At 41.1% G+C, this 27,550-nt stretch overlaps 1 protein-coding gene across 4 annotated transcripts in view; it reads right to left on the minus strand.

Annotated features, from left to right (window-relative positions):
• ERMP1 (endoplasmic reticulum metallopeptidase 1) overlaps positions 1–27,550 on the minus strand; it is a 48,640-nt gene that overhangs the window by 20,604 nt on the left and 486 nt on the right. For all 4 annotated transcript variants that reach the window (XR_002909116.3, XR_002909115.3, XM_024218148.2 and 1 more), the window contains exons 2-8: positions 24,144–24,445; positions 14,279–14,406; positions 12,843–12,948; positions 6,407–6,553; positions 4,083–4,175; positions 2,275–2,487; positions 751–971 (exon numbers count right to left, since the gene is read on the minus strand). Coding sequence is in view for 2 of the 4 variants with exons in the window: in XM_024218148.2 (XP_024073916.1) it covers positions 751–971; positions 2,275–2,487; positions 4,083–4,175; positions 6,407–6,553; positions 12,843–12,948; positions 14,279–14,406; positions 24,144–24,445 (1,210 nt within the window). In the remaining 2 variants the exon portion in view is untranslated. The remainder of the gene's footprint in view (positions 1–750; positions 972–2,274; positions 2,488–4,082; positions 4,176–6,406; positions 6,554–12,842; positions 12,949–14,278; positions 14,407–24,143; positions 24,446–27,550) is intronic.

Raw genomic sequence — 27,550 nt, forward strand, 5'->3', positions numbered from 1 at the left:
ATTGAAAAGACTGGGATTGTTATCTTAGAAAGGAGACAAATAAGAGGGAACATGATAAAAGTATATAAATTAATGAATAGTATACAGAAGGCAGACTGGGAACGTCTGTTCTCTCTGCCTTATAACACAAGACTAAGGGGGCACTTAATAAAATTTAAAAGGTGGAAAATTCAAAACAAATAAAAGGGACCACTTTTCCACACAGTCTCTGATTAATTTGAGGAACTAATTGCCACAGGCAGTTATCTGAAGCCAAAAAACTTAACAAGCTTCAAAGAATGACTGAATAACTACATAGATAAAGAATATGCAGAGTCATCATAATTAGTGATAACAAGAATGTTGAAACCTCATGCTTCAGGGTTAAACCAATTTAACTACTAGAGACCAGGATGAGACCTAATGTGGAGGAATTATCTTAAATTATCCTACCATGCGGTTCTTCCCCTTTCTTCTTCTGGTATTGGTCACTGTCAGACACAATATTCTGGGCTAGATGGGTCTAGGGACTGATCCAGTTTGATAATATGTTTAAAAATATTAAACTTAACACCCCTAAGAGATGTCTTTTAAATATATGTTTGACAGAGATACAAATCTTCATGAAGTTTATGAGCCAACTGAACTGATGGGCTTTCAAGAAGTCAACACTTATCACAGTTCAGATTATTAAATCCCTGTTCATCAGTAATGATCTAATTTTTCTACTCCATGTCACCAAGTAGTAAACTACAAAGAATCAGCACTTACCTTATAATAGAACTTTTTGGCTAACGTGTGCACGAGGATTAGTTTAGCCGCAGCTACAGTTCCATACAAGAAGATGGAGACATAGAAGTGGTTATACCAAGAAAGAGACCGTCCGATGAGAGAGATGAACACTGCCACAATAAGGACAGTCACTAATGTGGAGAACCAACTTAACAGTGTGAAGCCAAATGCAATGGAGAGCTCCTTCATGTAGTTAATAGCTAAGGAAGAGAGAAAAAATAGTAAACTTGAATGCAATGGGCCATTTTATTAGCTACATTTTGCAGTTAGGGTGCTATACTGGGACTAAAATTACAACAATGATCACCTTGGTCATTAAAGCAATTAAATAAGATGCAATGTAGGTTTAGGGGTCTGCAGCTGAAGATTCCTTCGCAGCATCAGGGCCTAAGCTATCCACCCCATGCCCTTATCACTACAAGATCCTTTCTTACTGAACTAGTGATTTGTTCAGGGCATTTCCCTTGAGAGATTATCCCACAGCCTAGGAAACTTCAGGAAAGATTTTGTTTTTTAAGGATTCCAGTTTATGTTTTCCCAGAGAAAGAAGGTAGTTTCCGTGGGTTTGGTTTTGTTTATAAAGTTTTGATAAAAGTATTGCTTTATTAAGTTATATTATTATATAATTATTAGTTCTGTGCTTGTTCTCCCCTCCCAATAATTAAAGGAGGCTTAATTGCAGGGCATTTGGGATAGGAAGAAATTTTCCCCCAGGTCAGATTGGCTGAGACCCTGGTGGGGGGGAGGGGGGGGGTTCCACCTTCCTCTGCAGCATGTGCCATGGGTCACTTGCAGGTTTAAACTAGTGTAAATGGTGGATTCTCTGTAACTTGAAGTCTTTAAACCATGATTTGAGGACTTCAGTAACTCAGCCAGGGTTTAGGGGTCTATTTCAGGAGTGGGTGAGATTCTGTGGCCTGCAATGTGCAGGAGGTCAGACTAGATAATCACGATGGTCCCTTCTGACCTTAAAGTCTATGAGTCTATTTAGCCTACATGGACAAGGTCCTTTCAATAACTTTCAGTACCCTTTTTCCTTTTAAAGACTGTTTTATTATTTGCTGCTGTATATTAACAAATTTGTATGTAAAAAGATACCCCTTTTCTTAAAAAAATAAAAATAAAAAAGAAGGAAAAGGAAAAAGCCCTGCCTGTTACTAAAACTAACAAACTGGACCCTGAGTAATTTTGAAATAATTTCAGGTGGCTGTTTTTAACTTTTAAACATGTCATGAAAAGCTGAGCTACAACACATTCTTGATTTTGGGCCTATGAGGATATCCCTTTATCACTGTAGTCATTTCATGCTCGAGTGACTTAATACAATGAGCTCCAAAGCAACTGACACAAGCCACTGAGTACACAATATCCATTTCAAAGTTCATCTATGCAAGTAATTGCATAATCTGCTGATAATTTCCTATCATATTAGCTCCTGTTTATTTAAAAACTTACCAAGTTCCTCCTCTTCAGAAAAATCACATTGTTCTTAGCTGGACTTACCCCTGTTTCTGGGCTGTAATATTTTTTTTCCTAGATAAAGGACAGTGACTGCAGTTATTATATAGTTCATGATGGTGCCAACACGAGCAGGGTAGGCCAGGACAAACAGACCAAACACATCAAAGAAGACCACATTTCCATGCCGATAGTCAAAAGATTTGGCCAATTTATCTGATGTTGCTAAGTATTTTAGCATTCCTAAAATATTGTCACCTGTTTAAGGGGGAAAAAAGACAATATGAAAATAGGAAAGACAAGTGCATAGTTCTATATATAGATGTTATAAAAAAAGAAAAATATTACATCCTAAAATTATACTTCTACATCACATTAGAAATGTGTTTAATTAATCTTTTAGCTATCATTTCATATTTGATTACACACAATGCAAAATATTCTTCTAAACCAGGACTTCTCAAACTTCACCGTGACCCTCTTCTGACAACAAAAATTACTACTCAACCCCAGGAGGGGGGACCGAAGCTTAAGTCCGCCTGACTCCCATTGCCCCAGGTGGGGCGCCAAAGCCTCACTGCCCTGGGCAGGGTAGGGGTCAAAGCCAAAGCCCAAGGGCTTCAGCTCCAGTCAGGGGGCCTGTAACCTGAGCCCTGTCGCCCAGGGCTGAATGCTTCGGCTTCGGCCCCAGGCAGTGGAGTTTGGGCTTCAGCCCTGAGCCCCAGCAAGTCTAAACCAACTCTGGCGATCCCATTAAAATTGGGTTACAACCCACTTTGGGGTCCTGACCCACAGTTTGAGAACCACTGTTCTAAACCTACATAGTGACCCTTGATATAAAAATCCTTGGGAACCAAGCTTTAAGCAGTGAACTGCTTTTGCTGTAACAAATTATCAAAATGAGGAGCATCAGCTTTACAACAGGGATAGGGGACAAAACAGAAGTACACTAGGGCATCTTGCAACTGTATTACTTAAAAAAAAAAATTAAAACTGTTTGATCTCCATGAAAGTTATTCACAGAACTCTGCTGCTGACCCAATTCCTTCAACTAAAACTGAATAAATATTAGCTATATAATTTGGTCATGACTACAAGAGGACAACTGTTGCTTGAGTGCCTATAAAAAGATTGAGAAACAAGCCTGGAAAGAGTAAACCTGATTTAATTCTGTCAGTCAAAGAAAGAAGACACTAATTTTGTTAATATTTCTGGTGGTGGCTAGCACACACTTTTGGCTGTTGTGGTTTTTCAAAAAAATCTATTAATAATTACTTTTACAGATTCTCTACTTAAGAGTAAATTTAGTGCTTATAAAAAGGTGAAATATTGACCGATCTGGGAAGTGAATTCTCCTCTTTATCCATGGAAATAATAAAATATGGGCTGTGGCAGCAGCAGAAGCTTGCACAGGCTGTCCTGCCATTTTGGTTCTGCCCTGGTTTGGGAAGGACCAATTCTAGAGGCGATTCAGTCTCCATGCCACCCATTTAACCCTCAGTCTCCTTGTGGAGAATATTAAACAAGGTTGCAAAGTATTGTGGATATTTGCCCATAGGAAAATGGCCAGAGGTAGATCTTTGAACAGTCCTCAGAGGGCGATGAATTTGGTCACCACTGGCCTGGCCAGATTTCAATCTGAAAGAGGCTCCAGGGATTGTTACAAATCACGAGCCACTGAATTCTGAGAAGTTTTATTTCTTTTGAGGTTTACCAATGTTTAGATTATGCATCACTAATCGTTAAGAAATTTCCAACTTATAGGGGCTATGATAAGGATTAGTAGGAAAAGGAAGCAATTTCCATTTAGCCACATTCTTTATCAAATTTTTGATGGAAGTCTGAATACCAACCTGCTCTCTGAATTGAATCCGTTAGAATTCTGTCTGGTGTGTCATATTTTGTATGGTAAATGTAGCCATTTTCAATAAAAGCCAAGTCTATTCCTATGAAGATAGAAAAGGACTATGATTAAAGTTACCTAAACCTAATCAAACACTTGAAAGCTTTCAGAACATTTTACAAAATAAAAAATAGTTTTGTTCTACCAATGTAACCCACTTTTGACTACTATGACTTGAACAGTTTACCACATGTAATAAGACTGCTTAAGAACCAATTTTGTAACAGAACATGGACATATTTAATTAAAGGTATATGAAAATATTTGGTCCTTCTGTATTTTACTGCCATGCCTGCTCTTTATACACACAACTTCCCTCTACTGTAGAAAGTCATGCCTATACCAATATTCCTGATCACCTGATTCTCTAATGAGGCTAGCCTCTAGCCTCCAAGGACAGCATAAGCCCCCTATCACCTTCCATAGTTTATTTGGTGACTGGTTGTCTGCCTGAAGCAGTGGAATATCACTCTTACCAGCCAACGGCCAAATTCCAAATTTTGTGCTTTCCCAACATCATCGCTAAAAATTCAGTGTGGTTATACACAGAAAAGCAACTAGAAAATGTAATCCTGAGATTGCATGACTACCACCGCTTAACAATTCTGTGTGGTCACCTTACAGGTAAAAAGAGATTTTTTTGTAATTGCCAGTCCTGCAAAGTCTACCTGGGATCCAAGAATCAAGCTTTCCTTCCCATGAATCACCACTAGCAGAGGTTCTGCAAGCCAAATGATGCCTTCAGTGTACCCCTGTGCAATTCATAGTGTGTACGCTCACAGTAGTACACCTGCATACTTAGTGCTGTCACTGATTTTGTATCGATGTAGCTGATCAAAACAAATCATTCTGTTGGTGCACAAGAATGAATAGAATCCATTTCTCAAACACAGCTGTTTTCGCTCTGCATGGCTATCAGAAGAAAGGCAATAAAAACTCATTTGCCACCTAATAAGAGCAGATACGTTTCCAAACACAGATGGACCCAGATTAGCTACATCAGACGGTACTATGCTTACACAATCCATTTTGAGATTAGAAGTGTGCTTTAGAACAGTTCAGAGCACGCAGTACAATACTTTGTTTTAGCCATGTCCTTACGCGTCACTCTGTGCAGACCACTTTTCTAGAGAACAAGATACCTCAGTGTTCATTCAAAGCTAGACATATTAAAATACCTTAAATCCTCCTCCTCCTATAGAAATCTATTTTCCTTTAGCATTTGTGCCAAATGAGATGTCATTTTGTGCTGTCTTCTCCAATTAAACCACCCATTATTTAAGTTGTTAGGAAAAAGGGATTAGTGTGAATTGTAAACTAAGGAGTCAAAAGTCCCCATTCCTGACCATCTGGAGCATGACTACTGCAATGAAAGTAGTAAGATTGCAGCCATAACAGTTACAAATCTAAAAGTGATGCTTCTTTTTTCCCCTGTCTATTCCTTACATACATAATTTTTCTTTTAATTCTTGGTTCCAAGTGGGGTTTTTTCCCCCACTTTGAATTTAAATGCTTTAAATGTAACTATGCTATAATATATATTTGATTTCCAAGAGATTTTCCTGATTTTTAAGTAAGTAATTTTCCCCATGTGGTTGCCCCCTGTAATAGGCTCTCTTTCTCCCTGGGGGACCCATTGGTTTTATTAACACTGGTTGCAAAAACTGCCATTGCCAACTCATATGCCAGAAATGAGCAAGTTTCTGTAGCCCATATACCTGGATTGCAAGGTGACAAGGGTAGCAGCTTTCCATAACCTATACATGTGAGGTGATATTAACCTCAGCTATAATGTGATACTGTGGTCAATGCTGTCAGAGGAAAGCATTTTATACTTTCAAACCTGCTGTACTTTGACAATGTGGTCCCTTTTCGGTTTAATTAAGATCAACTGTAGTTCGCTATATTAATCCACAATTTAAAAGTCAGAGAATTTTCAGTGTGCCATGGCATTTAGCATAGTGTGCTAGAAGTCAAGGGGCTGACAGAGAATGAAGACACACTGAAACAGAGAACACTCAGGACCCTGAGTGTATGCACCTAGTCTGTGTGGGACACCAAAAACCATGAGGGTTATTTTCCTAGGGGAGAAACACAATATGTTCCTCCTAAACTTAAGCAGATACCAAGTCAAGTTTCAGTTTGGAGCTCATGGCCTAGAGCCCAAACCCTAAAACCGTTACATGAGTGAGCATTTACAGGATTGTCCCCTTGTTATAAATCTAGATAAGGGTTAAATAATGCCCCCCATTGACAGGTTTTCTGATAACATACCTGGAATATTCCCGAAGTCCCTGTAGATACGGAAGTCTGTATCTGCAGGGATAATTCCACTCTGAAACACTTCCTGTGCCACCACAGAGGCAAAGGGATGCTTGGCTGCAAAGACATATGCTTGTACCAACCAAGGATTTTCAGGCCCTGCCAATAGAGAGTAAGAGATTTACAAAAACTGGAGAATCATATACAAGATCAAAACTAAAGGAGTGAAGGCTGCTAAGAGGAGGCATCGCTGGGCTTAAATATCTGATTCCTGGGAAACATCTTAATTAAGTGCATCTTGTAGGCAGGTCTACCTGATATGAAGGAGTAGATTCTAAACCCACCTACCCCAAAACAAAGCAAATACTCAAGGAAGGACTAGGCACATTCAATTACATCTAGACAGTCTCTGGATTAAGTATCAGTGTTCGCCCATAAAAACAGACCTGAATGGAAAACTGTTTTCTTCTGTGTTTCCACAGTTTCTCCCTTAAATAAGTTTCATGCTGCTCCTTAGTTAATATCTCAAATATGTTGCTGTGTGAGAGCATAAGATTGAGAATAAGGATTGTAAACCAGATTGGAAGTGGACAGGAAGAAAGAGGAAACTTCAGTTTCATCAGGATCATATCTATATCATGTTGACTTTGAGAGCCATGACCTCTATGATTAAAAAAAACTGACTTGTAGGGTTTTTCATGCCATTGTCCTTCATTCCAACCAGCCCACTTCTTAGTGCATTCATTTACAAATAATTCTCTATACATCCAGCATAATGGAATATTAGTAACTAAGAAGAGGTCATGAAAAATACGGGAAACTTCTCTATTTTTAAAAAATTAATACAAAAGTGATCAGGGAAATGGAGTCATACATTTTTTTGGCCACAGGGTCTGAAGGGCCTAATTTCTATCATAGGGCAGAGGGAAAGTAATGAAGTGGCTGCGTGTGCATCAGTAGGTATATGCATGATCAAGCAAGAACCATCAACATATGAATGGTGTTACCGTGGAGGTATAATGGAAGACCAACAGCCGACTTCAACTTTTAATGATTGCCAGCCAAGGCAGGCTGAACATGTGAAAGAAGTGTGACTGGAGCTTGAAACAAAGAACTGAGATGTTAGACTATAATAAGAATGCTGCTGCCCAGTGCAGTAGAGAGTGAAATCCCGGATGTTTGGGCAAGACATGCACTCTGTGCTGCAGCACACACATGTAGGTAGGCTTTGCTTTATCATTCTAATCTAAGGACCTAAATATTATATTACAGTTGACTAATAAATGATATCTTGTTTTGAAACGGCTGTCCTGTGTTGCTGCAAACATTTGCTAGTTGCAGACCTCCCAAGAGGGCAAGTCTCCAGTAGGGGTTTGAGCTCTTTTGGACCTGCTGAAGGAGCCATGGTGAGAAAAAGAGGTGTTGAAGCCAGGGACCCAGTCTTGGAGTAGCTGAGTGGCAGGGCTGTCCCCTGTAAAAAGGGGAGGCCTAGGAAAAAAGACAATTACACTCCCAGAGACACCATATAAACGCTGGTTGGAGGCATAGAGTGTTTTGTGGATCCATGACACATGATTATCAATTTTATTGTAAATCCTTCTCTTATCTCATAATTTCCTAAGGGAAATTTATATGCTTTTATGACCTTCTTATTTTTAAACTAAAATGTTTCCCATGACAAACAACCAGCCTTAATCACAACTGTATCAGTGATTAGATACAATGATTATAGGTTCAACATAAAACAGTAAGGTAGATCTTGTTTGGATTACTGCACATCTCCAGTTCACAATGCTCAAATCCCATTTTCCCATGCAACAAACACTAATCTCAGTGTTTAAAAACAAGTTAAAGCCCGTTCATCATGAGAGATTAAAGTCAATCTCAAATAAACTGTTTGAAAACTGTGAGGATTTAACATAAGATTACTAATGTCATTCAGTAAATCTCTTAAGACATCACCATACAAAAGATTCAAGTAGTACACAAGTCTTTACCTGTGACATTATTACGAACAAGGATTTTTCGAATTGCATGTTTAATTTATTTTTCACTATTTAAACCATTTTTACTTTTTATACTTTGTTCATTTTGGACACTGGAAATAAGCTAGCATGGTGTCCTATGTTTTAGCAAAGCACCTAGCCCATTTTAGCCCAGCACTGAGCACAGCTTAGGAAGGAAGTCAGCCAAGGTGGCTTTAAGCCTAGTGTTACCAATCCTCCAGGATTGTCCTGGCGTCCCCAGGAATTAAAGATTAAACTTTAATTAAAGATTATGTCATGTGATGAAACCTCCAGGAATAAGTCCAACCAAAATTTGCTCCCCTATTTAAACTATGTTTACACTACACCCCACCCCTATCTTGATGCCAGTTCTGCACCATGCAGATCCCAACATGGATTTGAGCACCCTCGGGGGCTGGCTCCATAGGCCGGGAGCCACTACCATGGCTCTACATCACCTTAGGTTTCCCCAGGCAAAGGGGATTCTTCAATTGGCAGGTTTACGGATTCTTCACACCATCAGAACAGCATAGAGCAGACAGAGGTACTGGGGAATTTAGCACTGTGGTCCCTACCACAACTTAAAAAAAAATCTCATTTGATTACAATCAGTTTCACTTTCTGACTCTTGTGCAATAGCACAGTGATGCAGTGTTTGACCTACACATTCTTCTGGAGAGGTTTTAATCCAAGATGAAAGGATGGTTTGATTAGGTTTTACAAAAGCCTCCTCCTGCCCCCAAACCAAAATCCTTCCTAATCTGGGCCTAAAACTACAGTCTCTTTTTATAATTTATAAATCTAAGTATCTCTCTAGGACATATTGTTGATCAATAAACATTTATATAGCAGTAGCACATAGATGCCTCAATTAATTTGGGCCCCATGGTGCTAGTCACTGTACAAAAATGACAGTTCCCACTCCAATCCACCTACAAGCTGCCCCCCCCCCTTTTTTTTAAGAAGATATCACAGGCAGAGGAGACAAATAAGCAGGCTAGGATGGGGAAACAGGATAACAGATAAATATAACATGAGCACAATTAGCCATTTAGTAGCAGTGACTACAGCTCACCACTTTCCTAGCCATTATCAGGCTGTTATTTATGGTATGCATTACATAAGAGGCAAGTTTTGACAATGATAAGGTGGCAAGCAGCTTTATAGATTTTGATTCTGAGCTTTTTCCCCCACTCATAAGATGAAGTACGAGAGAGAAAGCCTGAAAGTGCTCGCACAGTCAGGCAACCGAGGCTGGCATCATGGGCCGAGTGGTGCCAAGAGATGACCTTGTGATAACAGCCTGGCTAAGTAGGTTGGGGGAAAGTTGTGGAGGACTTTGAAAGTAAGGACAATACGTTTTTGCTTGATGCACTGGAAGAGGAGATGCCAGTCAAGGGACTTCAGATGGGCCTGACAGAGCAGTGAGCCAGGAAGGGTATCTTAGCAGCCACATTCTGAATAGATTTGAGTGGGGGAAGCTGCAGGCTTCAGTGCCAGAGAGGTGGTATTAACAGTAATCATGGCAGAAGATGATCACGGCATGGACTAGAGTTTTAGCAGTGTGAGCAAAGAGAAAATGTAGGATCTTGGAGATTCTGTACAGGAAGAATCAGCAAGGTTTAAACATGTGTTGGTCAAAGGAGAGGGCTCAGTCAAAGAAGATGCCAAGATTACAAGCTTCAAAGACAGAGAAAAGATTACTGTGTAGTTCACTGTGATAAAGAAATGGGGGAGAGAGAAGGGCTTAGGAGAAGTTCAAGAATTCACTGAAACAGATATGCTTTTTCTACTCTTCCCCTTAGTCAGCTGTTTAAAGCAGTTACAAGTTTGATTATTTTTTTTTTTTAATTTAAATCTACATACCACTGACTTTGTGCTACAAACTGTTAGCACCATGTACTGGAAACAGTCAATACCATTGTAAATAGTCACCACTTATTGAAATCCCATGTCACTGTTAATGGAAGAGCCGTCAGATCATTCAGTCCATCTCTTTCACTTCCAATCAGTACTGTTCCCTACAGAACAGCCTCAAGAGCCATATCTTGCTCGCACTGAAGTCAGTTAGAGTGTTATCATTACGTTCTACTGGAGGACTGAGAACTAATTTCACGTTTGAATATCTATAGTGACAGGAGCACTTAACTCTCCTTAGAAGTAACATAACAGGGTGAACTAGTGGCACAATAGCACAAGGTTTTTTGAAATGCCCTTCTTCGTTTTAAAACTCCTTCCAGAAATACCTCTCTCTTTGTCTCTCCAGACTAGATTAATAATCTTATACTGAAATCATGGCATTGGTTGTGACAATGGGCCCTCTTGGCTACTCCCAGCACACAGAGCACTTCTGCAGTGATTCACCTGGCTTTTTGCTTGTTGATCTTGTAAATACTTTCCCGTTTAGTACAGAAGTTTGTTGATGCCAGCATTTCAGAAGATTACATTAGTTTAAACAAGTCAGCAACACTTTTTAAATGCTGTTTGGAACACCTCTATTGTCAAAGGAGAAGATTAAGTTAAGCATTTTTTCAAGAACCATTTCTTTAAATGCATTTAATTATCAATTTAATACCTGGAAAGGAAGTAAGAGACATAACTGTTTGAAAATGCATAACAAAGTAAATCACTTTCCCCTAAGGGAGTATTTCTTACTTCATCTGAAGGGTAGTAATATTTAGCCTTCATTTAGTACTTTAGATCTTTAAAGCAATGTATAAACTTCTACCAAATCCCCAAAACTCTTGAAGAGGTATTAGCAGTATTAGTCTCCCACTTCACTGACTGGGAAATAGATTAAGTAATATGGTGATGATGACATAGTGAGTCACTGGTAAAACTGGGAACAGTTCTCAGACATTCCTGACTTCCTGTCTCAGGTTCATTACTCTACCCCAGTGGTCTTCAAGCAGGGGTACATGTGCCCCTGGGGGTACGCAGAGGTATTCCAAAGGGTAAATCAACTCATCTAGATATTTGCCTAGTTTTACAACAGGCTACATGAAAAGCACTAGCGAAGTCAGTACAAACTAAAATTTCATACAGACAATGACTTGTTTATACTGCTGTATATACTACACAGAAATGTAAGTACAATATTTATATTCCAATTGATTTATTTTATAATTATATGATAAAAATTAGAAAGTAAGCAATTTTTCAGTAATAGTGTTCTGTAACACTTTTGTATTTTTGTCTGATTTTGTAAGCAAGTAGTTTTTAAGTGAGGAAGCTTGGGGGTACACAAGACAAATCAGACTCCTGAAAGGGGTACAGTGGTCTGGAGAGGTTGAAAACTTCTGCTCTAACCAACACTTAATTCAAGAGCTCCTTTAATGTAATAACTGGATATACAGGAGTCATTTATAATGTGTATAGTCATTAAAATGACAACACAGTAGCATGGATTAATGCACTCAAGCACAGCAAGGCCTCTATTGTTCCTTAGGCAGATATCAAGTAATTCTTAGGAAAAATAAGTGTCAGTGCAGGAATCTGAATATTTTGATATGTTTCATATTTTAGGGCTTTGTTTTGACTGTCTCCTTTTCAATGCTTTCGGACCCTCCTCCCCACTACCTAAGGATATGTTTGGGAGACTCCTCCGCTCCCACATTATTTCTCCAGCAATATGTCAAATTCATTGTTTCGAAAAACTCTCTACTGAAGTTTTCCGTAGAACCAATATATAAACTGGTGCAGCAGAGGGAAATCTGCAGCCCAACCAGGACACAACAGAAGTTTATCACCAGCCCATTTATATTTCTGCAGAGCTGTGGTCAGCAGAAAGCTCTGGAAAGAACCAGGTTTGTGCTTCCAACAGAAAAAACAAAATGCACTCATTTAAGATGTTAGGAAGTACAGCATCAGGATTATCCCACCATTCCACTGATCTGTTTTGTACCAACTACTTCAACACAAAATGGAACTACAACTGCTGCCATTAAAGCCCCAGCTGTGCTGCAGAGGATTTTCTGCCTGTGAATTTCACAGCATAAAACAGTTGTGTTTTTTTCAAAGGAGTTAGATGGAATTTTAAAGGATCCCAAAGTGTATTTTATGGTTAAAAATTTAAGGTTGACAGATGAGAGCCAGGAAACTAAGATTAAAGCCAATATTCCATTTTAAATTCATTATGGAAAAAAGTACCAAAAAATTGGCATTAAGACGACATGTTGCCTCATGTCTTCACAATGACGGTCTCTGCTTGTGCCACAGCCTTAGGGTAATTAAACCTGTTCAATAGTACGTTATCTGTAAGGTAAGGATATGATAGGGATTCTGCATGGTGTGAAATTTATTCTCATCGACCTCATGGGTTATTTGCAATATTCTCTAAGAAGTTTGTTTCTAATAAGAAAGCTTTAGTTTGTTTGTTTTTGTTCTAAATAAAACACAACCAACTCATGTATACAAGTGGGAAATGTAATGCATGATCATACCTGTTTGAAACACAAGCTCTTTCCCTCCTACACCTGCTGCCTCCAGGTTAATAAATGCTCTAATCGACTTGGCCCAGCGGTGTTGTGTAATGAAGCCATGACTAGCCTTGACAGGAAGCAAAGAAGATATAGGTCAAACATCTTTAAGACAAAGCCTATAGATTATTTTCCATCAGAGGCACCTAGAATTCAGATTTTGACAGGGAAAGATCATAGGTGCATTCAGGTGAAGCCAGAAGTTTACTTGAGAGCACAGAGAAGAGCCGCCATCAACATAACAGAATTCACTCATCTGCATCCATGACACCACCACCAAGTCTCCTCTTTCTTCATGCCCTCAAAAACCCTTATGTTCATGTTGATTGTTTGGTGTCCAATCCACATATTTAATATGTATATCATTACATACTAGAAAGTCCAATCAGCCAGGCCCTTTACAAACACAGACACACAGTGTTTATCTCAAAGAGCTTACATGCCTACAAACAATAGTTTAGCATAGTTAGGGTGTTTTCGATCTGTTTTTGTAATAACAAAATAAAACATATTTAGCTAATTACTACTGATTATCATGAATGCAACAGGTTCCCTACTATGGCTTACTAACCAAATTGTTCCACCTGAATTATAAATGAAGAACCACATAACAATACACAGACTTCCATAACAGTACACTAGTATGGTTAGACTTGTAGTGTAAATGTAAATTGAGCACTAAGACTACTTTACACTTCCAGAATTATGTAAAAAAGTGACCTTAATCTAAGTGAGAATCATGCCTGTAGAGTAGATGAGCCTTTAGAGTTACAAGGTCTGTTAACTTTCACTGATAGAAAGTTATACAGCATTAAAATACTTTTTCAGGGGAGGGCAAAGGAGGAAACGAATGGCTATAACATCAGTTTGTGACTTGCCAACCGTGACAAAAGACACTTTAAAGCAAACAAATAAAATAATCAATTTGCACTTCTGTAACATCTGTCATAGGAAATCAAAACATTTACAAATATTAAGTCTGGGAGTTAAGTATTTCACCCATCTGAAAACAAATATAAATGATGCACAGAGAACTGACTTTTTTTTTTTTTTTAAACTCAACTTCACACCAGTGAGAGGTAGAGCTGGGGAGAACCCAAGAGTCGAGAGTCTCAGTCCTCTGAGCTGAGCAACACATGATGCTGCATCTTACTTGCAACACTTAGGAACCTACTCATTAAAGCAACATTGTGAGCATTCATAATTCAGGTATAAAGTTAATTTTAAGTAGCAAGTAGCTTTTCCTCAGATAATTGAAAAGCAGATTAACATCTGTAACTGACATTTAGACTTGTAAAATACAAGTTATACCTATAATTACTATTTCCTTTGTCAATCATCTTTAATTCAGGGTTCCGATTATGCATGTTTTATAAATCTGGCATACTAATTAATCTTACCTGCAAGATATTTTCTTCTGCGCCATTGAAAAGGAATATGACAGCATGTTGAAAGGGATCAGATGACTTTGAGAGAGTGTTCAGTATTTCAAGCATCACTGAGCAACTAACAGCATCATCACTGGCACCTTAATAAGTGGAACAGAGTAGCTAATGTGAGATTTTTAACATGGTTAAGACCTGTCCCCTCAACTTGATCCTTAACTACTTAAACATATTTAAAGAATACATCATCCACCTCATTTTTGAAAACCTAATATTATTACAAGTGACACGTCATAACACTACAACAAAGATTTTAAAAAATATATTATTCCTTAGTAATTTTATTCTGACTATACACAACGTGCAAACAAATGAAGTTTCAGTGTTTCCCCTTGCATAATCAGTTTCCTGTATTTATACAAGTCATTTACAGCAATGACAAAGAAAAAAACATTTAAAAGCAAAAATTGCCAACTAGACTCGGGGACAGATATAGTATTTAAGATTTAAAAAAAAAATTGTTAAAAGTAAACTGAACAGATTTAAAGTCAAGTATGTTCCTTTAATATTTATGTTCTGATATTTTCATAATAAATTATATTAATTGTACCTGCAGCGATATTAGATAAATCTGTGCAAAAAATAGTGCTAGAGGAAACAGTGTAAAATGGTTTTAAAATACTGGACCAAATATTCATTCTTCTCTTAAAATAAAAAGTTTCAAATATTTTAAAAGCACTTGCATAATAATCCAGCTTCTGGTGAGAGTTAGCTTTTGGCATGTCACCACGCTGCACAAGTAAAGTAACCTTTAAGTCTGTGGGTTGTTTATCCTTAATCATTACATGAACAAACATGAACATAGAGCAGTGGTTCACAAACTGCGGTTCGCGAAATGTGTCGGGGGTTCTCAGAAAAAAAATCTGTAATGGTGGACAGAGCTGTCCCTAGGGACCCCAGGCGGGAGGGCCAGCAGCCCAAGCCCTGTGGAGCGCAGGGCCAGCAGCCAGGACCCCGGGCGTGCAGGCGGCAGCTGAGACCCTGTCACTGGCAGACAGAAGAAGTTGGGCAGTATGAGGGGCAAAGTGGGAGGGGGAGCCACGCTGCACCTGGGGGTCCGTCCAAGCTAATCCCTGGCCCCGCACCCCCCTGATGGCAGAAGAAAAAGTATTTGCACGCCAAATCAGCCGGAACCAAAGTCATTGTAACCAAAGCAGCGGTAACGACCCTCAGTTAGTCCATACTCAGTCATTCTCTGTAGCGTGCTGTTTTGCTCCAATGAGACATGAGTGAATCTTCTCATTTACTAGGTTGTTCGTTTGTTAGCGTTCCAGTGTGTTATTTTTATTTGAACTGTTGTACACCCAATATGGACAAGTGGCTGAAAACGGAAAGTGTAAAGACATGAGAAAATGAACGTTCGACATCAGCTAGTGTTTCGTCAAGTCCGAAGCGTGGAAAATCTAAGTCAAATGATCATGATGGTCCTGAAAAGTTGCTTTTGAAGAAAAGAAAATATGACAACGATTATATAAAATATGGCTTTACGTGCACTGGTGATCAAAAATGTCCAAAACCACAGTGCATAATCTGTGGTGGTGATCTAGCAAACAGCAGCCAGAAACCTTCTCTACTTCGGCACAACTTAGAAACTAGGCACCCCGCACAACTTGACAAGCCTGTTGATTTTTTCAAGCAAAAATTAGTCGAGTGGAAAAGTGACATTACCAGTTTTGTATCCAAAGCAAGTACTGATAACGAAAATGCACTTGAAGCATCATATTAAGTGAGCTACCGAGTAGCAAAAGCATCAGAAGCCCATACCATAGCAGAGAGCTTGGTTGGTCCATGTATAAAAGACATAGTTCATTGCATGCTCAGAGAAAAGGCTGCAAAAAGAATTGACGTAGTACCTTTGTCCAATAAGTTGTCATTAATTTTTCGTGACATGTCAAGTAACGTAGAGACCACAATTGTTCATAGAGTGAAAAATAGTCCATATTATGCTATACTGTTGGATGAATCAACTGATGATGCTAATCTATTTTGCTAGTGTTTGTACGTTATGTGAATGAAGGGCTGGTTGAAGACAACTGGTCGTTTTGCTGACCATGGAAAGAACGTACAACTGGAGAAGATATCTTCAATCTGACTAATGCATATTTTCAAGAAAAGGAAATAGATTGGTCTCATTGCCTAGGCATTTGCACTGATGGGGCCACATCAATGACGGGGAAGTAGACCAGATTTGTAGCTCAAACAAAAAAGGTTGCATCAAATGTCTCTTGGACTCATTGCAGTATCCATAGACAAGCCCTCGCAGCAAAACGCATGCCTGAGGGACTGAAGGAAGTGCTGGACAATGCAGTGAAAATAGTGAATTTCATAAAATCATGGCCAACAAATTCCAGAATATTTCACGTACTTTGTGAAGAAATGGGTAGTGTACACAACTGTCTGTTGTCCCATACCGAAGTTAGATGGCTCTCACATGGCAAAATCTTTGTGCGCTTGTGTCAAGGTTCCCTCCCCACTCTGAACTTTAGGGTACAGATGTGGGGACCTGCATGAAAGCCCCCTAAGCTTAATTATCAGCTTAGGTTAACAGTAAGATGCCACCACCAAGCGTGTTCCAAATCTTAGGGGAGAGCCACTTGGAACTCTGCCTTTCCCCAAATATTTCCCAAGTCTCTAACCCCCGCCCCATCGTGGGCAGATTTGAGACTAATTCCTCCCTCCCAAGTCCTTACCCCCTTTTTCTGGGTAGGCTTGAGAGTATACCCTCACCAATTAGTCCTGGTGAACACAGATCCAAAAACCTTAGATCTTAAAACAATGAAAAATCAATCAGGTTCTTAAAAGAAGAATTTTAATTAAAGAAAAAAGTAAAAATCATCTCTGTAAAATCAGGATGGAAAATAACTTTACAGGGTAATCAGATTCAAAGAGCCCAGAGGAACCCTCTCTAGCCTTAGGTTCAAAGTTACAGCAAACAGAGGTAAACCCTCTAGCAAAAGGAACATTTACAAGTTGAGAAAACAAAGATAAAACTAACACGCTTTGCCTGGCTGTTACTTACAAGGTTGAAATAGGAGAGACTTGTTCAGAAAGATTTGGAGAGCATGGATTGATGTCCGGGGTCCCTCTTAGTCCCAAGAGCGAACACACCCCCAAACAAAGAGCACACAAATGCTTTCCCCCCACCAAGATTTGAAAGTATCTTGTCCCCTTATTGGTCCTGTGGGTCAGGTGTCAGCCAGGTTACCTGAGCTTCTTAACCCTTTACAGGTAAAAGGATTTTGGTGTGTCTGGCCAGGAGGGATTTTATAGTATTGTACAAAGGAGGGTTGTTACCCTTCCCTTTATAGTTATGACAGCTTGTTTGAGCTTAGAACGGAAATCCTTGTTTTTTTTCCAGCAGCCACCCTTTCCACCTTGACAGCTGTATGGAAAATCATGTCTGGCTCCAGAGCCTAGCTTATTTAGCAGACATTTTCTTGAGGATTAATGCCCTAAATTTGTCTCTTCAAGGCCTCAATATAACAGTTTTCAACGTGCAAGACCAAGTTGAATCCATGATAAAGAAGTTGCAGTTCTGGGAAAGGTGTTTGGAAAACAATCAAACTGAGTGTTTCAGTACTCTTCATGACTTCCTGGCAGAACATAAACTTCAGTTGGATCAGTGCACTAAAACCAATATAATTGCACACCTAAAAGGACTTTGCACAACGTTCAGGGAATACTTTTCAGCTATGTCAGGCGATAATGACTGGATTTGCAACCCTTTTGATGATACCACTTTCTCAATGCCGATATTGAGCACTGAAGAAAAAGAGAAATTGATTGAGATTTCCTGTGATTACAAACTGAAAAAGAGTTTCAGAAGTCAGTCACTGATCAACTTTTGGTTGAGTTTAAGAAAGGAGTACCCCGTGCTAGCAGAAAAAGCTACTATAGTTTTGTTACTGTTTTCAACAAACTTATGCGAGAAAGCATTTTCCTCGTATGCACATCTGAAAACCGAATACAGAAGCAAACTCAGTGCTGAACCAGACCTGATCTTTCTCCAGTGGTTCTGGACTTCCAAGAGCTATGCAGATCAAAGCAAGCGCATCCATTTAAGCTTTAAGACGTCTTATGAGAAATGGAAAGGGAGGTGGATATTTTTTGCTGTTTCTAAAATTAAATAGGCTGCTAGTGTTGTTTTTTAAATTATTATGAAGAACAAGTTTAAGCTTTGGTATAGTCGTGCATTGTTTGCCTGGGCTGCTCAAGACCCAAATGCTTGTGGAAGGAACTCTTTATTTGAATTGGCTTCTTAAATACCTTCATGCTGGTTCATGTCTGGTACTCTTTGATGAAACATGTAGTAGACTTGTCCTATAACAGGCTTTTTTGAAGTGATATGAGCTACAAAAGTGAAATCTTGGAAGAGTGTTGCCGTTTTCATAATGTAATAAAATTAATAATGTGATAAATAATGTAATAATAAATAGTGTGTAATAAGCGTGTCATAAAAAAACAAATTATTTCCAAGATCACTGCTTCTATAATTTATGCTCAGACAAGGGAGAAAATCCCTGGAAATATTCATTTTTAGGAGGGGGTTCGCGAGTTTTGGTATTTTCATGAAAGGGGTTCGCGGGTTGTAAAAGTTTGGGAACCACTGACATAGAGCGTACTCAATGTGAAAACTAACAAAAAGCCTCTTCATAGAAGTAAACCAAAGAGAATTCTGTAACATATTTATTCAGAAACATTTAAATAATTACATACAAAAAACATACATTAAAACATTATTAGGGTTGCAAAGTCAAGCACTCAAAAGTTATGAAATGCCAGAAACATGCATTCATGGTCCTTAATTACATACTACCTTTTCCATAGGGCCCCTGCCTCATTCAGTGTATAGGATGGACTATTTTCCCTTAATGAGGACCTAGTCAATATTTTATTGTCTCCTCATGGTTCAATATATGGCCACATCCACAGGAAGGAACTCCGGGAAGATGGGAGATCAGCATCTTCAAAGACCCACTGTCTTTCCTAATGGCCCATCCAGGCTGATTGCATACTGTCTGGTGGGCATTCCCCAAGTATACACAGTTGCAATTGTTACATAGTCAATATTCCTAACTTTAGATACAGAAATGATACATGCATACAAATTGGATAATTACATACAGTAAATTACAACCTTTCAAATTCCTCACATGACCCATCTTCCATAAAACATATCTTAGTTATGCCACATTCATATCATAATATTTCTATGAAGAATATGGGGGCTTAACGTCACTCTGGCATTTCCTAACTTTTTGAGTGTTAACTTTGCAATTTTAATCATGTTCTTTTAACATAGTTTTTGTGTTGCAATTTCCTAGATTTTTTAGAAAAGCAAACTGAAAAAGCAGAAATTCTGTCATATAGTATCATGCTGACACCCACATGGTTCCTCAGAACTGGAACCTCTAAATCTACTACACAGCTTCCCCTTGAGCTAATGGAGTGACTGATAGCAATGGTAGGTCATCAGAGTCCATGTGGACCAACAGTAGAGGCAGGTGAGACACTGGTTTTCACAGGTATTTGTTGATGGCAAAGGAATAGCAAAGTTCTGGGATCTCAAGCTTCATTTCAGGTTCTGGAGGGGTGTGTGCTTGAGTGGACACACACTGTTCTGACCATTCCCTCCAAACTTGATCCTATGGCTCCATCCCCTCCAACCTGTCCCTGTCATACCTCTTCCTCCTCCCCTCCCCCAAAGCTTTGTCCCAGTCCCATTCTCCTTCACTACCCAGTACCAATCTCCCTGCCCAGCCAGTCCTAGTCTTTGTCCCACTTTCGCATCTTGTCTGATGTCTCCCTTCTCTGCCAACACTTGCTCCTAATCCTAGTTTCACTGCCTGGGCTTTTCATCCAGTCTCAGTCTCCCTCTCACACATACCCTCCTTGGCTCCTTGCTCCAATGTCCCCCCCAGCTCCTAGTCTAATAATAATAATAATATATGGAGATATACCTATCTCATAGAACTGGAAGAGACCCTGAAAGGTCATTGAGTCCAGCCCCCTGCCTTTACTAGCAGGACCAAGTACTGATTTTGCCCCAGATCCCTAAGTGGCCCCCTCAAGTACTGAATTCACAACCCTGGGTTTAGCAGGCCAATGCTCAAACCACTGAGCTATCCCTCCCCCCGACCTCTGTGATCCCCCTCTCCAGCTATCTGGCTCCCAGTCCTCCCTTACCTCCACATTTCCCTCCCCAGTTCTCTCCGCCTCCACTTTCCCAGACTCCTTGTCCCCATCTGCTCCTTTCCCTCCCCCAGCTCCAGATTTCAGGTCAGACAGCTTCCTACTCTACACTGCCTTAGTGTCAGCACTGAGAGCACAGGAGAGACAGGCTCCCTGCTCTCAAGTTCCCGTGCCCAGCCCTAACCATGCCCAGAGCAGCTTGCAATTAAAGGGAAAGCCCAGCTTCATGCCTGTACCCCTAGGCTGGAAGGAACATACTCAGTCACTCTATGAGAATGGTGCATGCACAGTCTGGTCCACACTAGGAACTATGACAGAATGGAACTATGCAGTTTCCCCTTCCACCAAGCCACTCCTCACAGCCGATTTACGCATAGAACTGTGACATTTCCCAAGGGTAACCAAGGTTGTGAGGCACCTCACTACCACTGCTGTGAGGAAGTCTGATCTGTGAGGAAGTCTGATCTGTGCAGCCATGTTTCAACTTCCTAACTCCACTGGCCACACAAGTACTCCCCGCTCAGCCTAGACAGACTCTACTGTCCCTTTGCAGGTCAGTGATAGGTACACTCCAATCCCTGAGCCCATAAGAAAGTCTGCAGAAAAGAATCATTACTTTTTCATGGACCTTATGTCCATTAGGGCACGGCTCCTTTTCTGGCAACCTTATTCACCCACTGACGGGCTATACTATTATGTTCACCACTTTTACAAGACTATGATAAATTTTGTATAAAGTATGCCTTGTGAGGTTTCATTTGAAAAGTCAGAATCTGCTGAATGTCATTATCCTGATGAAATGTGTAGCAACACTATAAGTGAAGTTAAAAGATTCTACTGTATGATTGTTACTGAAATATGTTGTGACTCTGGGTAGAGCCCACAAACCAGTTTTTTCAGAGACAAAGACACACTGGCATTGAAAAGCTATCACCTGCCTAAGTGGCCATTCTGCAGCAGAGGGAAGGTGTGAATAAGAAATGTATATTGCATCATAAGAATGGTTCAAACCTCACACCCACAAAAGTTTGCTTGTCGCCTGCACCCCAGCAGGGTGTAGTCCTCACAGAGGGGAGGGGGGCATAAGAATGTGAGACAGTAGTCTTCAACTCACTTCTCCAATCTCTCTGCTCGTGACATTAAAGAATACCTGAAGGACACTGAACTAAGGGGGAGGAGTCCCAGTCTGAAAGGAAACCCAGCCTGTGAAATTTACTGCAGCGTATGGTGAGACAAAATCATTTGCTTTTAAGTTCACTTAGCTTGGTAAGTTAGGTATTAGCTTGCATTTTACCTTTTTTTTTTTTTGGAACCAATCCTGAAATTTATGCATCACTTGTAATCACTTAAAATCTGTCTACACTTATCTTATTGTTTTATCTTAACCAATGTGTTTGGATTAGTATGGAAAACTCCATCGGGGATAACAAGGTTCGTGCATTATCATTTTCCTTTCATGAAATGATGGACTTCCTATGAGCTTGTATTGTTCAGAAGGATACTGAACCATACAAGCCACACATTTCTGGGGGGACAAGGCTAGGACTAGGAATCTGCAGGAGTTGCCCTGTATGTAATTCATGAGTGATAGGTCAAAGTGCTCAAGAATTTAGTTAGGAGTGAATTTGCATGCTGAAGGCTGTGAGAGCAGGCCAGGAGTGGATGTTCTGACAGCAATGCAGTGTAAAAAGCACCCCAGTCTAGAGAACTAAGGGGACACAGCTGTTCAACGGTCCAGTTTGTAGCCTGGGCAATGTCACACCCACCTTAGGTTTGGGAAAAATAATCTCACTTCCCAGAAGCCCCTGACAAGTAAGAGCACCATCCAGATGCACAAAAGCATCAGGTTTTCTGCCTACCAGATAAGGACAACAGAGGAGGCCTAGGTAGGCTGAGTGAAACCAGGAACAGCAGCACTAAGCTGCCAATCTAAGAGGAAGTTCAGTGAGAATGTAGCAAAGAGGCAAGGAGAAAGTTCCATTTACCCTGCTTAGCTCTGAGTTTCCAGCAAGTGGGAAGGGTAATTGGCCTAGCAGGGAACAGCCACATGAGTAATGACTTGAGAGAAGAGGGCCGGGAAGAAGGACACTGCTAAGCATCATCATCGGCAATCCCTCGATTCGAGGATGATCTCTACCACAGATTTACATATGAGTCCTGAGATGACTCAGGAGTACGTGTCTGGAACCACAGATCTGCCTGCAGTAGGTATAGACATTTCCTGGCACGTCAGCTGCCTGCTGGGAGAAAGTTCTTTCTTTTTCCTTCCTTCTCTCTCTCTCTCTCTCTCTTTTCAGCTTCAAGGGCAAGGTGCGTCTCCTTGAAGCAAGCTATTGCCTGATGGAGGATGTGGTGCCACTGAGGTCAGTTGGTAGCTTGCTCCTCCCAGCTTGTGATGTCCATGTCAGTTGTCTTGAGATACACTTTCAATGTGTCTTTGTAGCGTTTCCCCTGACCACCATGGTCATGCTAAGCAGGCTTAAGGCCAACCCTCAGTTTGTAAGCATTATCTCTCAGTCCTCCGATTAGAGATCTGTGGTGACTAGTGAGAGAAGAGACTGGGTGGCAGTTTTTCCATAGATAGGAATCTCTGTAGTATCTCTTTGTCTAAAGGTATGCAATAGTTTAATTTTCCAGTCAAGTCAGAGTAGGATGTGTAGCAACTGCTAAAGAGACATGCAAATTTACCACCAGCAGAGGCTGCAAGATACTCTGATTTGATTTTAAGAGGCTGAATAGAGCTTGGAAGTTATAGTCTGCAGTCAGGTCTCTCAAAGTAAAAACAAGCTATTTTTGCCTGAAACAAGCAACAATTCATGTTGCCTGCTGAGCCACAGTAGACTTGGTAGTAAAATAATAACTATAGTTTGACTACATGCTGCTGCAAACAAAATTTGATTTGATTTTAGGAGGGAAACAGCCTCCACTTAGAAATTTTATAGCCCTTGCAATTGAAGCTTAGCTGCCACCAGGACCAAATCAATCACATTATTTAACACATTTGTATAAAATACACATGCAGACTTTATTAATTAAAAATATAAAAATATCTAGTACATCAAACAACCCTGCTGGATTTGGATAACAAGAGTCCATTTGAATCAGTGGAAAGTAACATTGAAGGATCTGGGCCAAGTAAGTAAAACGCACGATACAGAGGAGTATGCAGAGGAATACGAGCAATTCAGATGTATTCACAGAATTCACAGGCAGGAAAATACTCATGGTTTCATGTCAGAGACCAAGGGTGAAATCCTGGCCTGACTAACTGCAATGGGGTCACAATTTCACCCTAAATGTTTTGTGTAATTTGTTGCAAGTATGAGATACTCTTCGATATGGCTAGTCCTCTTATAAGTGGATGTAAAAGACATTGTGTGTAAAAAAACATTAGAACAAATTCCCTGCATGAAAACAGTTCTGTTGCTCATGTAACATGCATCACTTTGTCCAAAAGCAGCTCCTATTAGTATATGGCTGTAAAAAGCATCATAAAGAACACCAAAAGCTGTAACAAAACAGAAGCTGCTTACTCTTCATTACGAAAAACTTTTAGAAGCCAAAAGGTATAAGTTGTCATATTAAGACAACAAAAGTTCAACAAAGACAGGTAAATACATGCACCTACCTGGGGTATTTGGTACAGAGTCAAAGTGACAATTGGATAGCACGGCATGCTTAGCTCCACTTCTGGGCTCCAACTTAACCACAACATTAGTTATGTTTGCATAGTAACTGGTAAAGCCACCTAAGAAGTCAATGCTGAAGGAGCCTGTTGGCCTCTGTATATCTACAGAAATCTTGTGTGCATCACTGCTTTCGCTTTCAATTGTCTTAATTTGTTCTAAGAGGTAGTTAACTGTGAGAATTTCATTTTCTGGACTTCCAACTGTCCTGGGACCAACTGCCGTTATATTTTCAAGATATTCCCTACAAGAGATAAATTGAAACATTAACGATGCAGATCTCTTGTAACAAATGCATTCAATATGCAACTTGGCCACAATTTGTACATTTTCAGACACCCTTCCACTCCATACGCTAAGCAGAAGAGGCTTAAATCACCTACCATGTACTGCATCTGAACACTGCTAAAATTCCTAATGCTATTAAGGTCAAAGATCTGGGTACACTTTTGCTCAGTGCCATGTTGCCTACCAGAACCAGGGAGAAGTGTGACAGCACTAAACACCCCCTTTCTGTGTGACAATATGACAATCCACTTATTTTATCTTTCAAAATAAGAATATCAGCAGTGAAAATCTGCATAGAAAAAGCATGAAGAGAGAGCAAACTGTCAAGTAAGTTCTTCGCTTTTTGATGCATATATATCACACACCCCAACCCCATCCCCCGCAGGTCTGAACAAGCACATTCTTTGTAAGATTTACAATGAGCCAAATAATAGATTTATTTTACATTTATTTCAATTTGTCAACCACCTTTCCCAAACACATTAGAACAATTAAAATTTAAGATATACAACACCAAAAGAAATACACAATTTGATCACCCAAACCAGGGGTGGGCAAACTACGGGCCACATCCGGCCCACGGGACCATCCTGCCCGGCCCCCGAGCTCCTGGCCCAGGAGGCTAGCCCCCGGCCCCTCCCCTGCTGTCCCCCCTCCCCTGCAGCCTCAGCTCACTCGCTCCGCCGCCGGCGCAATGCTCTGGGCAGCAGGGCTGAGAGCTCCTGGGGCAGCGCAGCTGCAGAGCCCGGCCTGACCCGGTGCTCTGTGCTGCGTGTTGGCAGCATGGCCCAGCTCCAGCGGCGCCAGCCACCAGTGCTCCAGGCAGCGCGGTAAGGGGGCAGGGAGCAGGGGTTGGATAGAGGGCAGGGGAGTTCAGGGTGGTGGTCGGGGGGTGTGGATGATGGTCAGAGGGAAACAGGGGGTTGAATGGGGGCAGGAGTCCCAGGGGGCAGTCAGGAAGGAGGGGGGTTGGATGGGGGGACAGGGGTTCCGGGGGCAGTCAGGGGACAGGGAGAAGGGGTGGTTGGATGGGGCGGGGGGGGGTCCGGGGACAGGAAGCGGGGGTGTGTGGATGGGGCAGGGGTTCCAGACGGGCCATCAGGGAATGGGTGGGTTGGATGGGGCAGGAGTCCCTAGGGGGGGGAGGGGCAGACAGGAGGTGGGGGCCGGGCCACGACCCCCTCCCCTAACCGGCCCTCCATACAATTTACGAAACCCGATGCGGCCCTCAGGCCAAAAAGTTTGCCCGCCCCGGCCCAAACGTTAACACAATATTTATTCACCACAAAAATAAAACCCACGAGAATGCCAAAAGGAAACCGTAGCTCTTAAATATTTAGCCCATATTCTCCCCAAGGTATGTCTACACTGCAAGTGAAGGTGTTAGTACAGGCAGCCATACCCACGCTAACTTTATTTTAGCTAACAGGGGTAACAACAGTAGTGTAGATATTGGGACCAGGGCTAATAGCCAGAGTAAGGCCATATCTACACTACCACTTATGTTGGCAAAACTTATGTCGCCCAGCGATGTGAAAAACAAACCCCTAAGCGACATAAGTTTTGCTGACATAAGTGGTTGTGTGCACAGCGCTGTGTCGGCAGGAAAGCTTCTCCCACAGACATAGCTACCGCCATTCGTTGAGATGGTTTTGTTATGTTGACAGGAGAGCTCTTGACCATCATAGAGCATAGAGAGGCTACACAAGCGGTCTTACAGCAACACAGCTACATCAGGACAGCTGTGCCACTGTAAGCTCGCTAGTGTAGGCATGGCCTAAGATAGACAGACTTTGCTGAGTGGCAGAAAAGTTAACAATTTTAGGCTCCGACAGACCAAGGCGGGAGTTCCTCATGAAGACAACTGACAGCAACTCCCTCCCATTTTCCCAGAATTATAATTCTTCAGGGCAGCAAACGTGTCTATGTGTTTGTACAATGCCTGGTGCAATCAGGCCTCAAAGCACAGTTCCACTCTGAAAACTGATAAATAAAAAAATATCAATTAGATGTTTTCCTTTTGTTTTCTCAAAATTAAATCTGCTCAGTGGCAAAAAGTAAACTTTTACTGCTTTTTAGTCCTGTTAGCCATATACAGCCAACACAGCTAAGAGAGATGGATTCTAGTCCCTGTGTTTCATCAACAGAATTGTACAGTAGAACCTCAAGTTACGAACACCAGTTACACACTGACCAGCCAACCACACACATCATTTGGAACCGGAAGTATGTATGAACTCTCAGCAGCAGAGAGAGAGAGACACACGCACATACACACACACACGCAGCAACAAACACAGTACAGTACTAAACTAGTAAAAAAAATAAAGGGAAAGCATCATTTTTCTTCCACATAATAAAGTTTCAAAGTTGTAGTAAGTCAATGGTCAGTTGTAAACTTTTAAAGGAATCCTAATGTTTTGTCCAGAGTTAGGAACAGCCTCCATTCCCAAGATGTTTGTAATTCTGAGGTTCTACTGCATGTCCAATTAGCTACTCTCTGAAAACTCTGTGAAAGCATTCGGACTGCTCAGAAGTCAGCAAGGGCAGAATCTTTGTGGTGGGGATGGGGATGATGTGTGAGAGAGAGATCACCTACTTCGACTCTTAGGGCACGTCTTCACTACCCGCCGGATCAGTGGGTAGCAATCAATCTATTGGGGATCGACTTATCGCGTCTAGTGAAGACGCGATAAAATTGATCCCTGATCGCTCTGCCGTCGACTCCGGAAATCCACCGCGGCAAGAGGCAGAAGCGAAGTCGACGGCAGCAGTCGACTCGCCGCCGTCCTCACAGCCAGGTAAGTCGACCTAAAATACGCAACTTCAGCTACGCTATTCACGTAGCTAAAGTTGCGTATCTTAGGTCGATTCCCCCCTCCCCCCCCCCGTAGTGTAGACCTAGCCTCAGTATAGCTCTACACTGCAATTAGACAGCTGGCCCACTTGGCCAGTACCTGATCCAGGTGTGAGATGGAGCGGTCTGGGGGCAGGGCACTGAGGTGCGGGACGGGGAGAGGGGGCGCTGGGAAGGACGTGGGGGGCAGGGGCGCTGGGAGGG

Source organism: Terrapene carolina, unplaced genomic scaffold (genome assembly GCF_002925995.2).
Source record: "Terrapene carolina triunguis isolate 2854851 unplaced genomic scaffold, T_m_triunguis-2.0 Scaffold113, whole genome shotgun sequence".
NCBI lineage: Eukaryota > Metazoa > Chordata > Testudines > Emydidae > Terrapene > Terrapene triunguis.